The 17,210-nt window shown below is 41.4% G+C and overlaps 1 protein-coding gene across 1 annotated transcript in view; it reads left to right on the forward strand.

Annotated features, from left to right (window-relative positions):
- LOC134207629 (neurogenic locus Notch protein) overlaps positions 1–17,210 on the forward strand; it is a 214,674-nt gene that overhangs the window by 77,668 nt on the left and 119,796 nt on the right. The window contains exons 3-4 of the mRNA XM_062683369.1: positions 16,492–16,763; positions 16,829–17,030. Coding sequence (XP_062539353.1) covers positions 16,492–16,763; positions 16,829–17,030 — 474 coding nt within the window. The remainder of the gene's footprint in view (positions 1–16,491; positions 16,764–16,828; positions 17,031–17,210) is intronic.

The following is a 17,210-nucleotide window of genomic DNA, read 5'->3' on the forward strand; positions in this document are numbered from 1 at the left end:
GTCCTAACTAGCAGAAAAATCTAAGACATTGCTGTCAAATTTTATTAAATTTCGTTGAAAGCAGATTTGGGTTGGAGTGAAAGTGCTGCCCCCCATCACTGTCACAGACACCAGACGCACGACCGTCATTGCAGTTTAGTTCGAAGGGTCGTGGGACCCCAAGGTTTCAGCGTCAACTTCGCAGTGGAAGGGTTTTATGATGTTTTCTTCCTGGATCTAGCTCTATGCACTAAGTTTCGAATCATGATCGTAAATTTCTGAGGAATGGTGTGCCTCTCGAAATCGGTTTTGGAAACGACAAAGTAGCATAATTAAGTAATTTAATTTATATGACTTTTTGGGTGGCTCGCCGTCTTGGAAATGGGTCGCCTTCAAATTCCCCAATCGGAAGGGGAAATAATTTATGATGTTTGTTCGGTTGAAACAGGTGGAAGTTGCGAAGATCCGGCAGAAAAAGCCGGAAGGTAGCATTTTCGTGGTCTGATGGCGAATTAGAGAGCTCCGTCGATCAATTTTCCCACCAGTCAGTCATCGAATAAAGTGCTGCATGGGCACTAATCAGCTTAAACAAAGATGTAATTAAAAGCTTTTCGAATGTAAACATTCTCGGAAGTTTAGTTTAGCGCGGTGCAAGAATGACACTTTGTTTACCAAAGATGCTGAGCTGAGCGAACGATGCTTGAACTAACCGACCCGTCCGGACGAGAATGATTTATTTACATCAACACCGCCAGACTGGCTGTGACTGTAAACAAGTTTTCGAACCCTTTCGAGAGGGCTAGAGCAAAACCAGTAGTAGCGCCAAGTCAGCAATTATGTTGACGACGATCTGAATCTCTATGGAGCATGATATTAATATTTGCCTGTGTCTCACTCGATCTGACTTAATGGCGTCACGATCTCCGAACGACCAACATCCTGTTAGCTCAGAGCACCACGGTAGCTAGCGGCAACAGTTGTCGTGCAGCTGCAGCTTAACCGACCCACTACCAGTTGCCCAATCCATTCGAAGCGAGCGGGTGGGTGACTCACTTGAAGGGGCTTTCACATGAGACTTGCCAGGCGTTTGAGTGTGAAAATTTTAATCCACTTGTGAAACCAACTAATCCAATCAAGGACAAACGGTCGATATCCAGCTAGATTTAGAGTTTTTTTTAAATGTATTAATTTATATAATTAATTCCAGCCCATGCAGCAGAATCGAGAGCTGTCAAAAGTGGGCTGCCGAGATCTCTGACGTCCGATCAATTGGTAATTAAGTACAGAAAAAAGATCGAAACCGAATCATCTATGCCATCTCGATTTCAATAAGTGGTAGAAAAGGTGTTTCACTGACGCTCATTGCGATGCAGCGTAGAAGATCTAGCGACAGCGATAGTAAGTGACGTTAGATTGAGGAAAAAAGAGGTGAGGCTCTGTTTTTTTTCGCAGCGCGTAACTCTCAGATCGTTATCTTGTATGCACGGGCCAAGCCCGTCAGGCTATTAGAAAGTCTTTCCAGAGACAAATCTATGAACGGACTGTTTGTTGCCAAACGCTTTTGCTGCAAGGGTTCTGCTCCGCATCGACGTGTGACGTGTGTGTGCGAATGACGTGTATGCGGTTTGGATCTCGCGGAAGCCGTTTGCCTTGCAAACATAATTTATCGATCGATCGATCAATCGAAATTGCTTTTAAGGCTCAATTAAACAGTTTTCCACTCGGCTGAAATTGATTGCAAATGTGAGAGCCCAGCGCACACAAAGTGTGGCACTTAATGGACGACGATCGCACATCAGCATCGCCACCGCTTGTTGGGAGCATTTTGAGCGTAACAAGTTCTTCGGATAAACTGTCAATCATTTCCAGCTAATCGTGAGCCGAAGTTAGGCTCCTTGCGAGCACCGCATTCTAATAGCTCAATAGTGTTGTGTGGGAGGACACGCCTCTCCCCAAATAGCATCTACCCATGAAGCAGAAGCACTTGAGACTGGCAGGCGCGATGAGTGCAGCACCGGACCTTAATTGATCGTTCGTAAATGGATTGTAGTTGTTGTGCCTCATGAGAAGGTTTCCTATCGACCTTAATGGACCAGCCAGCATCAGCAGCGCAATCGGTCGATTGGTTGCGCGCGATACTGCTCACGCCGAATGCGAAACAAAGCGCACATCGAAAGCGAACCTGTCAAAAATGTCGAGGCATAAAAACTTTTTCCTTTCTTCTGGTTTCCTTTTTGGTTTGTTTTGGCTTTTTTTGGGAAAACGAAGGCGAGTTTTACGCTGTAATTACTGCACAGAGAACGCGCCCAATTATGCTCAATTAGTGCGACTGTGCACACAGTCTGATGGAACAGGTAGTTCTGATTCGGGGTTTCTGTTTGAACAATACAAATCGTGATTTTGTTTTGATTGAGGATTCTGTATTAAGGGATCCGATATTAGGAAATAATCTGAGGTATACTTCCCAAACTTTAGAGTGAAATTTCCTCAAAGGTCTCGGCGAAACTCCTCCGGATTTTCCAAAGGGAACCTACCTATTCCTATGATGGTCGTGCACTTCGTTTTGTCCGGAACAAAACCGAATGTATTGTCATATTCCAGGTCGCTTGTTCTTGGGCCTCCAATCGCCAGTCTCCCTGCACGCGCACCTTCTTCAATTGCTGTGGAATCTGCCTCGGAGCTGACGATTTCTTCCAGGTTCTCAGTTAAACAATCTTCCGGTATGCGCACTGCATGTTCAGCCGACTGCATTCTGCTGTATTTTGTCAACCTGCCACTGTCTGCATCTCTGTATACGTACACTTGGTACAATCTGTGTTTAATGCGTCTGAGCCATTCACGATTTTCCACCACACCGCCAAGTATTGAACGCAGTATTTCCCACTCCAAAACTCCGAGAATTCGACACTTCGATGAACACCAATCCATCAAAGCATACGCATTTTTATTGATGTAAAAGGTAATTTAAAAACAAACTAGTTGATTTGCATTTCGTATTTATTAGATCTGTCAATAGCGACAGCCTTTTGAAGGGAATCCGAAATTATGAATAACGCTTTGGGAAATTGGACAATTTTATAAGTTAAAGAACAATTCGACTACAAAGCTTGCTTCAAAGACCAAAAGTTAGTAATCGAGATCAACGCAAGTAAAGAATATTTATTTTCTCATCAACGTGTCATTCGGATTAATTTCAATTTTGACCACTTTTTTGATTTCTCAGGGACCTTCGGAACTGGTTACAAGGGATCAGTTGATTCAGAAAAACAACTGGCACTATCATATTTGATATTTTTTTCAAAAATCATGAAATTTTATTCCGCCGGATTCGATTATGGTTACCGAGGTACTTCTGGGAACGTAATATTTCACAGTAGTAAGGGCAATTTACTTCCAAGTTCGCTGGTTTGAAATAATTCAGCTTTTCCCAGTTGATTTCTTCAGAGACTACATCCACGGTCAACTGATTGACCAAATTCCATAGGGTCCCTTTTGCTCTAATGACCAGAAGATATGGTATGGATGCTGTGTAGATTTGAGATTAATTTGCTTGTTTTATAAAAAAAAACAAAAGTTTATTATGCCGTAATCTCGCGGTCATTACGGCAGTGAATTATTTGGATTGGATTTTGTCATTTGGAATGGATAATTTGGATTTGACTTTTTTAAACTGTTGTCTATAGAAGTTAAATAGCTTAAAACAACTTAATATTTGAAATGATGGCATCCATCTGACGGTATTGTTAAATTGGAGCATCTGCATCGAGGAATTTCGGTAACTAAATATTTGCTTTGTTAAAATGTCATTAATGTCTATCATTGTTCATTGCAAATTTTTCTTCTTTTCTGTTCACAATAATCAAATTCAGGTTGGCCCACAGTTGCATTTTTGGCCCTCCTGCTTCCGATGGCCATTCCTGTGTGGCCCCAAATGGCCGGAGCGAATTGTTATGACAGCAGCTCTCCGTGGGTGCGTGTGCACGCACGTGTGCACGAATCAAAAATGTTTTCAACGTCCGTCTGGTGACATACATGTTATTGAATCTTGCCATTTCAGAATAATTTCGAATCTATTGTATTGGTTTTCATGCACCCAAACGCTTGAATCTCACGAACACTCTCATAGAACTATTTGTAGACTGAACTCAATTTAAAGTTCTTTATTTTTCAACCAGTGTCAGGGTATTAGAATATTTTTGTTTTCATTTTAGAAGTAAATTAGCAAAAATTGATAGTTCTAACCGAGCCTGTGACAACCCTCGTGTCATCATTATCAATGCCCCGCTGTCATCATTGAAAAGCAATATGAAAAACATCCTGGGACATCCTGGCTACGATCTGGCTATGGGCTAAACAACAGGATGTCAGTAGCCTGGTTCTAAAAGTAAGACGTACATTGCCTTAAAGTCCGCAAACAGGTGATGAGTCCGCAAGTTGTATTCCCAGAATGTATCAAGGATTTGTCGCAGAGTAAAAATCTGACCCGTGGTTGATCGTCCTTCTCGAAATCTGCTTCGGTATTCGCCGACAAAGCCATAAATAGCTTTTTCCTTGGATGCTACAAAATTAACTAGCCTCAGGTTGTTGTCATTTGTATATGCGTAGAGACTCTTCCTTCCCAATGACTGGGAGCAAGAATACTTCCTTTACGACCTGTGCAGGTTTTTTTTTATTCAAGACGCCCATAGATCTCGCTTTCAGACCATCTGGTTTGTCGTTGGTTGGTGAGTACCGATGGATCAAGCTGTAGTTGAAGTACTTGCCCTTAATTCTCAACACGCAGATGCGATCACTGGCCGCCATCTTTTTATTTTTTTTTTTTTTTTTTTTTTTTTTAACTAATTTTATTTGCTAATTATCTAATACATGCATTCATCTCTTAGACTAGGTGTTCCGTGTTTTCTTAACACTATCATCCTTATTTGCTATGTTACGCTTTAAGTTATTATTAATACATTTCAATTGCCTCTAGCAGTTAGAATTTTTTCCTCTGGTTGAATTGAACCATGTAGGAATTACAATGTTTTCTACTTAAACTAAACTTAACCTATTTTATGCTAAGGGTACAAGGAGTTAATCGTTGCAATAGAAGATTGCAACGATTTTTGTCTAAAATTGGAAATTATTTTGTTGGACATTTGTTGCAATGTCTCAATATTAGAAATTCTATTAAGTTCATTGGTACTATACCACGGAGGCAACTTCAGAATCATTTTCAAAATTTTATTTTGAATCCTCTGGAGTGCCTTCTTTCTGGTATTGCAGCAACTAGCCCATATTGGCACAGCATACAACATGGCAGGTCTAAAATTTGTTTGTAAATCAAAAGTTTGTTCTTAAGACAAAGTTTTGATTTTCTGTTTATAAGTGGATATAGACACTTAATATATTTGTTACATTTGGCTTGAAGGCCTTCAATGTGATTTTTTAAAAGTTATTTTTGATCTAGCAGAAGTCCTAAATATTTAGCTTCGCTAGACCAATTAATTGGAACCCCATTCATAGTGACAATATGTCTGCTAGAAGGTTTCAAATAAGAAGCTCTCGGCTTATGTGGGAAAATTATAAGCTGAGTTTTGGAAGCATTCAGGGAAATTTTCCATTTTGCAAGTAAGTGGAGAAAATATCCAAACTTTTTTGCAATCTACTACAAATGACACGAAAGGCTTCGCCCTTTGGCTGAAAGGCCCGTGTCATCTGCAAACAAAGATTTTGACACCCTGGTGGTAAATCAGGTAAGTCAGAAGTAAAAATGTTATACAATATGGGCCCCAGTATGCTGCCTTGGGGACACCAGCCCTTACAGGTAATCTATCAGATTTAGAATTCTGATAGTTTACCTGCAGTGAGCGATCTGATAAATAATTTTGGATCAGTTTAATGATGTACAGAGGAAAATTAAAAATTCATCAATTTTACAATCAAACCTTCATGCCAAACACTGTCAAATGCTTTCTCTATATCAAGAAGAGCAACTCCAGTCGAATATCCTTCAGATTTGTTGAGCCGAATTAAGTTCGTAATTCTTAATAACTGATGAGTGGTTGAATGCCCATGGCGAAAACCAAATTGCTCATCAGCAAAAATAGAATTGTCATTAATATGAACCATCATTCTATTTAAAATAATCTTTCAAACAGTTTGCTCATTGAAGAAAGCAAACTGATTGAGCGATAACTCAGAAGCCTCAGCTGGATTTTTGTCCGGCTTCAAAATTGGAACAACTTTGGCGTTTTTCCATTTATCTGGAAAGTATGCCAATTGAAAACATTTGCTAAATAAATTAACCAAAAGGATAAAGAGCTCTCAGGTAGTTTTTGATAAGTATGTAGAAAATACCATCATCACCCTGGGCTTTCATATTTTTAAATTTTCTAGTAATAGATCTCACTTCATCCAAATTAGTTCCCAACGAAGGTCAAAAACATTATCTTGATTGAGAATGTCTTCGAAGCTCCGTGTAACCTGATCCTCAATTGGACTAGTGAGACCTAGACTAAAATTATGGGCACTCTCGAACTGCTGAGCAAGGTTTTTAGCCTTTTTTCCCTTTTTTAATAAAATTTTTTTTTCCTCTTTTAGCGCCGGGATTGGCTTTTTTGGGTTTTTTAGAATTTTTTTTTATTTTCAAAAGGGTTCGAACTGGGATCCAACTTCGAGACACTATTCTCAAAGTTGGTATTTCTCAGAATAGCGAAACGTTTTTTAATTTCATTTTGCAAATCTCGCCAAATAACTTTCAACCCGGGATCGCGAGTTCTTTGGTATTGCCTTCTTCTCACATTTTTAAGACGGATCAGTAGCTGAAGATCGTCGTCAATAATAATGGAGTTGAATTTAACTTCACATTTCGGAATTGCAATGCCCCTGGCTTCGACAATTAAATTTGTCAAAGATACGAGAGCATTGTCAATATCACTTTTGGTATCGAGAGGAATATCAACATCAAAATTCCTTTCGATATACGTTTCTCAGAATCCCAATCAGCTCTATGATAATTAAAAAGTAGAGCTGATTGGATTATAAATGGCTTCTTGTGAGATTTCAAATGTCACAGGAAGGTGATCAGAGTCAAAGTCAGCATGAGTTACCAATTGGCCACACAGCTGACTTGAATCCGTTAAAACTAAATCAATTGTAGAAGGATTTCGACTGGAAGAAAAACAAGTTGGTCCATTGGGATATTGAATAGTATAATATCCCGCAGAACAATCTTCAAATAAAATTTTACCATTGGAATTGCTTTGAGCATTATTCCATGAACGGTGTTTGGCATTGAAGTCACCAATTACGAAGAATTTTGATTTGTTGCGAGTCAGAATTTGAAGATCAGCTTTCAACAAATTCTTTTGCTGCCCATTGCATTGAAAAAGGCAAGTAGGCTGCAATGAAGGAAAATTGTCCAAAATTTGTTTCAACAGAAACTCCCAACTTTGGTTTCAAACGAAGAAAATAATTTATGTTTGATACGTCTATTAATGACAATGGCGACCCCACCACAGGCGCTGTCAAGACGATCATTTCTGTAGATAAAATAGTTTGGATCTCTTTTAATGGAGAGTCCTGGTTTTAAATACGTTTCAGTTATAATGGCAATATGCACATTATGCACTGAAAGGAAGTTGAATAATTCATCTTCCTTACCCTTTAGAGAGCGGGCATTCCAATTTAGAACTTTCACACAATTATTTGGATCCATTGAAACGGAGTCCGATAACAATTTTTTGTGTGTACTTTATACCAACCTGAACAGCTTCAGGAATGGTATTTGCTTTGAACATTGCATCAATCATGTGATGCAATTGTTCAGTTAAAACATCAAAATCGAAAGCAGTCATGCGACCTGAATCAACAACATGACCGTTATTTTCCGTTGGGACATGGGTATAAACCTCATTTTGAGAAGAGAAATTTGGTCTACCAGCAGCGATGTTTGCATACGTAGGTACATTGGAAAAATTGGAATTTACTGAAGTGCTTGCTACCCGTTGACGAGCGGCAAAATTTGTTTGTGAATTGTGGTGGGTATGAATTGCTCGACCGGTAACCGGTTTCGAAATTTGAGCGTTTGAAAAATTTCTACCCGTCGAATCTGGGATCCGATTGGAATTTCCCGTCATCAATTTTGCACGGGAATTCAAAACTTTTTGCGTGAAGGGCATTCCCAGAAATTGGATTTATGATTGCCCCCACAGTTTGCGCACTTAAATTTATTGGAATCTTCTCTCACAGGACATGCGTCCTTGGCGTGAGAGGTTCCACCACAAATCATGCATTTAGCATCCATGTGACAATGTTTGGTTCCATGACCCCACTTTTGGCACTTACGGCACTGGGTGGGGTTTTGGAAATTTCCCCAGGCCTGCGGAAATGTTCCCATGTAACACGGACATGAGACATAATACAGGCCTTTTCCAAACTTTTCATATTATTTAGTTCACTTTTGTTAAAATGAACTAAATAAAATTCTTGAGAAATGCCCCTCTGGGAAGTACCAGAATGGGATTTCTTTTTCATCTTAATTACTTGGACTGGTGAAAATCCAAGTAATTGAGAAATTTCAATTTTAATCTCATCCAGTGATTTGTCATCACTGGGGAGACCTTTCAAGACGACTTTGAACAATCGCTCAGTTTTGTCGTCGTATGTGAAGAATTTATGGCGCTTCTCAGTTAAATACTGAAGAAGACGTTTGCGATCGTCAAAGGATCCCGGCAAAACGCGGCAGTCACCCTTCCTAGCAATCTGAAATGAAACCTTGATCCCCTGAAGGTTACTCAAAATCTCATTCCGGAAGCCAGAAAACTCGGCAACAGATACCACAATTGGCGGAATCCTTTGCTTTTTCGCATGAATCGAATCACCTGGGCTAGAGGTAGATTCGATTTGCTCAATTTCATCATTAATCAAATCGAACTGATTGCTCAGTTCGATTGGAGAAGAATTATTTCCGATATTAGAGTTAGAAGGAATATCTGAATTCTCCAGCTTCCTTCTATTTTTTCCGCGCTTGGGCAGGACGGTCTTGAAACCTTGTTTCTTTGAAGGAAGTGGAGAATTCAGATACTCCCCCTTCCTCTTGTTTTTGTTAATACTCATTGCTGAGCGTAGAGACGTGACCTTCTAAGAGGTTTTTTCCCAGAACGGTGTCCCTGCAGGATTACCACCGCTTGTCGGAATTTTACTTCCGCAAACGGGTCCAACGTAAAACGAAGGCACGGGTCCTTGCAAAGATCGTAACGGGATCAGTGGGTACAAATAGCGCTAAGAAGCACCGTTGAAATTAAAATAGCTTCGGGTAGTATTAAAAACTTCCTTCCGCAAAGAGAGAAAGAACCGCACAGCACGAAAGCACGATGCGGTCTGCCATCTATCTAATGATTCGACTCTGCAGTATCGCATCACTGTGAGATTGGGTTCACTTGGCTGAATTTCTCTTCATCTGTACCTTGCAATCGGATCTCCTGAAGTGCTGCAACCTCCAACCTTCAGTATTTGCAGCTCTTGATCAAGGAGGACAACTCGTGCATGTCCTAACGGAGTTCCAACATTTCAAGTACCGAGTTTCCAAACAGATTCCGTTAAACACTGGCGTGTGCTTTGTGCGTGTGTTCAATCTTGTATTTTTGATTAAATTTTTATTTAATTTTGATATGGTACTGGTACATACTTAACGAGAGGCCACCGACTTAGCGACACCCTCATAAGTTCCACGGAGTTGGATAATGAGGAAGTTATTCGTTGGGCCAGGATTTGCCTGAAGCTGGCAATGTAACCGTGGTAGATCTCACCCCGTAACACACCACGTAGTAGTGGTTGGAGTGCCCAAGGTGATACCCATTGCCCCTTTCTTAGTTGATTAGAATAAATAGATTTGCAGCGTTCCTATTTAGTTAGCGGAAGATTTCGTAAAAGACCTTCTGGAATAATTTCCACGAATTTACTCCCCCTTCCAGCAATTCCTCCAACAAATCCTCCGGAAATTCCTCCAGGAATTCTTCGCTAACTTCTCCAGAAATCCTTTCTAAAATTTTCCACTTCCAGGAATTATTCCGCAAATGCCTTCACGAATCTTTCTTGGACTCCCTCCGGATTTTTTTCCAGGAGGTCCGTCAGGAATTTCTCTGGCAATACCCCTGGAAAAACTTCCCTGAATTCCGCGAATACTTCCTAGAATTCTTGCGAGAATGCCTCCACAATTTTCTTCAAGAACTCCTCTAGAAATTTCTCCTAAAATCTCTCCAGGAATTCCTACTGAAACCCCTCCGACAATAGCTCCAGGAATCCCTCCTAAAATCTCACCAGGATTCTTACATGGATCCGTATTTTCTCCCATGAATACAACAAATACTCCAACAACAATTTCTCCATGTAACCATCCGGAAACACTCTCTAGAATTATTTCGAGAATGTCTTCAGGAATACCTCCATGGACTACTGCGGAAGCTCCTAATGAAATCTCTCCAGGGATTTCTCCAAGAACTCACCCGGGAATTCCTTCAGGAATTCTTCCAAGAACTACTCCTAGAATTCGAGGACGAATAACACGACGAACCCTCTTAGCTTTACGTTTGCAGATCGACGAAACGACGACAAGGATGACCTCCATCAAGTGGATTGTCATCAAATTAAAACATAAACATAAAATATCAATCTGTGGCTATACTTTTTGAAAACATATATTCCGGAATAGAAAGTACAATAGAATTACATTAAAATATCATAAAATTACAATACATTTTATTGATGAACAATCAATTCTATTGTTCTTCTATTGTACCAATTAAAAAAATATATTGATAGAAAAATGTTGACAATAGAATTACAATAGATTTTATTGTAATTGCTAAAATTTATTCGAGAAAAAAAAACTATTTTTTTTATTGTTACGGTAACTAACAACCCCTATTTTCTATTGTAAAACTATCATTTACAATAGGATTTATGGTGGAAAACAATATTCCTAATTGTTATACTATTGTGAGCATCAATAGATTTTATTGTAATTACAATTAAATTCATCGTATTGTTACAATAATTTCTATTGTAATTCTATTGGACTTTTTTATTCGGGTTGTACGAGATGATAAGAACAAAAATTGAGGATGGTCATTCTGAAATCAGATTTGCACTTACAACATAAGCTAAACAAAATTTTGCTTTAGGTTTTTAGAGGACCGATGACGCTGCCTTGAGGTACTCCAGATGTCATTGTAAAGGTATTGGAAGGCCTGCAGTTAATCGCCACAAAAGCCTAGATAAGATTGCAACTCTGTGATCTAAACAAGGAATCTTATGTGATTCAGTTTGTTTATAATAATAACATGGGGTACAGTGTCGTTTTTTTTTGCTAAATCAACTTGCATGAAATCCCCTTAGCCTCATTAATTCAAGCTCTGGATATATTTGATTTCTTTCCTCTGCAAAGCTCCTCGCTTTGAGAATAAAGTTTGAATTTCATATAATGGGCCTTACAGAATGCTTATGGGTTATTGAATTTCATTTAGTACGTACATTTGTTGTAAAAAACGGAATTGAATTCACAAAATGGCGAATTTCGAAGAAATGTGGTTAATTTCCTCTGCAAAGCACTTTGAGAATGAAGTTTAAATTTTGTAAAATGGGCCTTGCAAAATGCACAATGCACATTGATTATTGTATTTTATGTAGTACGTACATTTGTTGTAAAAACGGCAGAGTCTGCAGAAATCGCTCTCAATAGATAACGAACAACGATAAAAGAGAGGCAAAAACTGTTCCGAATCATAACAAGCCATAATAACAAATTTATCAAACTTGTATACAAGTGCGAAAAAACAGAATCGGATATGCAGCCCTTACAGAAAAATGGTGATTCTCGCTTTGTTTTTGCTCCTTTCGTGTTGGTTACTGCACAGCTGTGTAGAACAAGTTGAAATGCATCATCAGAGCCAGTGATCCATGCATTTGGAGCTTTCTAAAAGAAATTTATCATGGGGTATAGCCTCCCGAATCAGTTCTCTATCATGACTGCTTGCGAAAAAAAAGTCTCACGGTATGCTACATATCGTATATGTATACAAAGATGATAAAAGAGAGGCTTGTTCTTTCTCTTTACGATTCAATCCCTGAAAAACGGAATTAAAATAAGTGCGTATTTTCATAGAGATTTGGTTTCTCTGCTCAGCAAGGCTATTTGTATCTCATCTGGAGAAAAATATGGCAAGCTGATGTTGTAGGATGGTATTTGTCCAAAACAGTTCTAGAAATGCGGACGGACAAGAGATCCTCTGCTGAAAACACTTTCGAAGAACGCTGCAAAAAGGTTAGCTGCCTAAAAATCACCAAACTTTCGTTTCGGATTCCGTTGTCATTCTTGAACTCTGGGCACATAGTTTTCGTGGGCAGCAGAAACGATTGCCTTGTATTCCATCTCGAAATCACTGTCTGTCCCTGTTAGAGACGTTCTTTGTCAGGAAGTATCATCTGCGTCGCTTACGAAGATTGTTGCGCAGGTTACGTAGCTCAGGCGTCCACCAAGATTGATTGAAATCAGACTTTGGAGTTCGCTTCTTCTGATGACTTGAAGAGACATCCGTCAAGGGTCAATAACATTCCATCCACTCGGCTGAAGACATCAGGCAGTGAGCCGAACCTACTAACAGTGTACTTGCTTGAAGATGGTTGTCGGAAGAGCCTTTTTCCACCGGGACGGCTGAGAATCGTGGACTGGAGTGAATTGACTGTGATGAACGTTTCGGCGTTCATTTGCATATTACTTCACGAATCATCAACAAGAAACACTATTGCAAAGCGAGTTTATCTGGAATAAACGAAATCAAAGAAAATAGTCGTTTGCTAGGTGTCATTCAAATGGTCCTTATTGTACATCACTATGAAACGATGCACATCGGGCTGATGAACCGAGTCCTAAATGATTAGATGCTCAGCTGGATATAAACCCACAAGTCCGGCCAATTTTGTAGCGCTTGTAAGCCCCCGTCGAAGTCGAAGTCCCCTCAAGCCCGGTCCCGGCTAGGGCACAATGAGAATAAGCCTTGAAGCGGCACATGGTCGCTGTTGTAGGGCCTGGTTGCCGATGCATGCAGCTTTTATAGAAGTTCAACAGAGCCCAGGGTCAAACCTCACCACATCATAGACACGCCCTGCAAGTTGCGCCCTTCTACGTGCTTTTTCTCTTGTTGGTTGCATTTGTGAGGACCAGAGCTATGTTGGACGTCCCTTCCCAGATGTCAAATCACCATTTCGTAGCCCTCACGTTTCTACTGTCCTGACGACTATTTTCAACTCTGCTTAGAGCTCTCGAGGGCAATTCCTGTGAATTTCGTAGGAAAATAAATTCCTTCGGATTTCCTAGAAAACTTCCTTTGGAATATCCCTTTCGCAATCTGAGTCCTTCAATTTCTTTATCAGGTATCAGATTTCTCTTGATTAGTCATGTGCAGATTTCGAAGTTTTTTTTATTGTTCTGAAGGATAAAAACGTGCGTGCACCATCTTCAATTTCAATGATTGAATATGAGATGAAGGAAGCAGTGTGGTGCCTAATTGTTATAGAACATTTAGAAATACACAGCGAGCGATAGAAAGTAAACTCAGTTATAGATTGGATACACATTAGGAAAGAAACTGGCTTTATTGAACGCACAACCACCTACAAATAACACTGGAGCGGTAGCTACATGACAGGCCCGTTGCGAATCAAATCTTTCTTTCTATATAATAAATTATGATAGCACAGTTATTCCGAATCCTAGTTTGTTTAAAAAAAATATGAATCTGTAGAAATGCGTTTAAATCCCAATGGGAAAATGTTATCATTCTCACCGAGTTCTCTTGCTGTGAAGGTCGATTCCTAATGAGCTAATTTCCGACGATTTTTTCACGCCTGGACGTGTCTCTCGGAACGGCCACGTATCCCGGCGGCTTTGCTACGCGTGGAACCCGACTACACCGCATTCTCCCATCAGGCTCCTGCGGACTGCCATAAAAATCATTATTCCTGTAATTTCTCGCACTCGGTGATGGCGACCTAATAATAGTAGGCGAACCGGGAGGAAATATTATCTAATAGCGCGGACAACAATGAGTGGCCAATTTGCTACGGCCCAGTTGGTGGCAGCTCGAACTGCTTCCCCCCGACTTGATAATGCCATTATCCCAGCCGTCGCAGCGGCCGCGATCATCATCATCTTCATCACCATCGTCGAAAGCGCCGCCCGTGCCGTTCCTCGCCCTGCTGCCCAGTCAAAGTTTTACGATTATTGCCTGCAATGATATTGTTATTGTTATTAGAGGTCCATTATGATCCATTCCACCGCCACGCCTGGGTCTGTCTTTGTTCTGACGCGTAGGCTTCCAAAGTGTTACTTTTTGAGTGCGCCCCATGTAGATTAGACTTTGTCGTCTCTTACTTATTCCCATTTCGCATGGCGATCCCATTCTTGAACTTGCGGTTTCCCGTTTCGATCGGTTTCGTTGATGGCTCTTCATTTTTCCTCGTGAGGTTATTCAATCTGTGTGGGATCGGAAAAAAAGGGTCGCTCAAGGTCTGGAACCGCAAAGTTCCATTATCGGGCAGGGAGTCAATGAACGTCGCTGTGGCTGAGTGGAGAAAAATGGCGCTCATAAATATCATTTTCACATCATCGCGCGCTCGGTACGATCGGGGCTGACGATGACGACGATCATGCATACATTAGCAACGTAGGATGAGGAACCGCAATTTACTCCCTTTACATTCATCTCGTGATCTCGAAAGGCGTCTGCGCTGCTCAAGTGAGACCCCAAACCCTGGTTGGATTTGTTTTTTATGGGGTCCCTCGTTTTGATCGATCGTTATCACACTGCCGGCGAGACAGGCAACTATGTTTTAAGCCCATGTGAATGCTCGTCAAAATCGTGATCGTTTGAAATGTCAAAAAACCTTCTAGTTCGGGGTAAGAGCAGAAGGCAAGGGAGAAAGTCGGTGTCGTCGCGCCGTAATCGATTTTGAAGTGATTGCAAGAGTTTGAACGACGACATGGAGAGACGGATGCCCTGGAAAACGGAACACTCATTAGAGCGACGAGATCGATTGACGCCATTTGTCATCGCTCGCCGGGGACCCCGAGCAGCGTCGTATTATCTAATGGGACTTTGTGGGCTGTCACCACTGACTCTGACTGTCGGGCAGAATCGTGTGTCGTTGTTTTTCCCAGTAGAGAGTAAAGTCTTGCACCTGTTTTGCGATGCTTGATGACGTCCGGGCCCCGGGAGCCAAAATGACCCACACTCGAATGTCGTGTGTGGGGAACGTTCCTGTTTGCGCCACCCGAGGGTCACACGATATGCCTATGAACAACGAGGAGAATGGATGAGGAGAAGGAGTGGGTCTCAACCCGAGGCGGCGTGACTCAACTGTGCATCTACTTTTGAGAGCAACAATATACTGTGTAGGTCATGTGCTTGCAGCTCTGCGATACTGTTCATTTAATTATTTCATTCAAACAGCTACTATTGTTCAAAAGATTTTATTTCACTTTAAATTTACAAAATGTCGATGATTTTTTACACATATTTTTGTTGTTGCTTGAACTAAGCTCAATAATTTTGGACAAGATATGCTGCTTCAAGTCTCTAAGGGAAAACGATAGAAAATATTGTTATGATGGTATTACCTTTTTTTCGTTGGCTACTTCTATGGCGGAGCTGGAACTCTACATTCATAAAAATATTCACGCGATGTGAGCCAGCATTTCGCACACAAGGCTTCCCCACCCCTTCATCTCTCTTGGTGGAGACAAGTCAGCGATGCACAGAAGTGGGTACGCTACGTGCCGACGAAACGAAGGAGAAAATTCACGAGACAAACAACAATTTCTCAATCATCTGAAACGCGCGCGACCGATCAGTTTTCTCATTCTCACACTCTGTAGTAGTGGCTGGCTGCAGTCTGCGCCGGGTGCAGTAGCGGCGAGCGGGAAGAAATTGGTTCGATGATCGGTTCCTGATCTGAGCGAAAAATGTCTCACGCTTGGTCAGTGCAGTGACCAAGCTCTGTATACGGCTTCTGCGAATCGTGCGTATCGTTTATCAATCAGTTATTTTGACGAATTGAAACAATAACACTGTGCGTTGTAATTCGTAAATAACAGAACGATCAGTCTGCGCGATCTTTTCCAGACGGGGAAGCACGTGACTAATGACCGTGTCCGATCGATTTTGAAGCGGTGTTTAGAATTCCATTGTTCGCAGCTCAAAGGCCCTTGTTGGCCCCCATTTATTTCAATTCTGTTCGAAACTACGATCGATAGAAAACTAATCAGACATCGGGAAGTTCATCGCAGCGTGATGTGGCGACGACGATGATTGGATTGGTTTCCTTCACACGGTTGCTCGAAGCTCATGTTTCCGATTGTGGAGTTCACAAAATCATCACCGCCATGTCGCCCTGTGAGGTCTTCATATTTCCCCCGGCATTGTTTATGCGATTATTCTAACATTTTTCTTTTCATTTCTTTTCCTTCCACAGCTGCACATCGCGACATACCGGTGAATTTTGTGAGTTTACGAATCCGTGTCACATCGGTGCGGGTCCCCGGTGTCAGAACGGTGGGACCTGCGAGGTGACGTTCCGCGATGGCATTCCGTCATTTTCGTGTCGTTGTCCGATCGGGTACACCGAAAGTTTGTGCGAAATTCCGGTTAAGAACGCGTGCGATTCGTCTCCGTGCAGCAACGGCAGTACCTGCAAGCTGAAAACGCTGACCGAGTACACGTGCCTCTGCGCCACCGGATATTCGGGTAAGTTCGTATGGGAACCAAATAGTTGTTCGATTTCTAATTTGTTGTTTTATTTCCGATTACAGGGAAGTTCTGTGACAAGCAGAACCTCTGCGCGTCATCTCCGTGTCGCAACGGAGGCACTTGCACACTGTCCCCAACCGGGCATGTCAAATGCATCTGCCCGAAGGGGTTCAAGGGCTCGACGTGCTCCGAGGATATCGAGGAGTGCATCAAGAGCCCTTGTGCCAACGGTGGCAAGTGTGTCAACACGCATGGATCGTACCAGTAAGTACCAAGCCTCCGTTTCTATTTCCTCGCTTATTCAAATCTGACATATTTGACCATAACCATAGTTGACATTGATTGCTTTTCACCACCTTCGCCGTCGTTGTCCAGTCCCGTGATGACTAGATCAGAACGGTAATCCGATCCATCTCGTACGCACACATGAGCCCGTGGTGGCTG

This window comes from Armigeres subalbatus, chromosome 1, assembly GCF_024139115.2.
Source record: "Armigeres subalbatus isolate Guangzhou_Male chromosome 1, GZ_Asu_2, whole genome shotgun sequence".
In the NCBI taxonomy this organism is placed as follows: Eukaryota; Metazoa; Arthropoda; class Insecta; order Diptera; family Culicidae; genus Armigeres; species Armigeres subalbatus.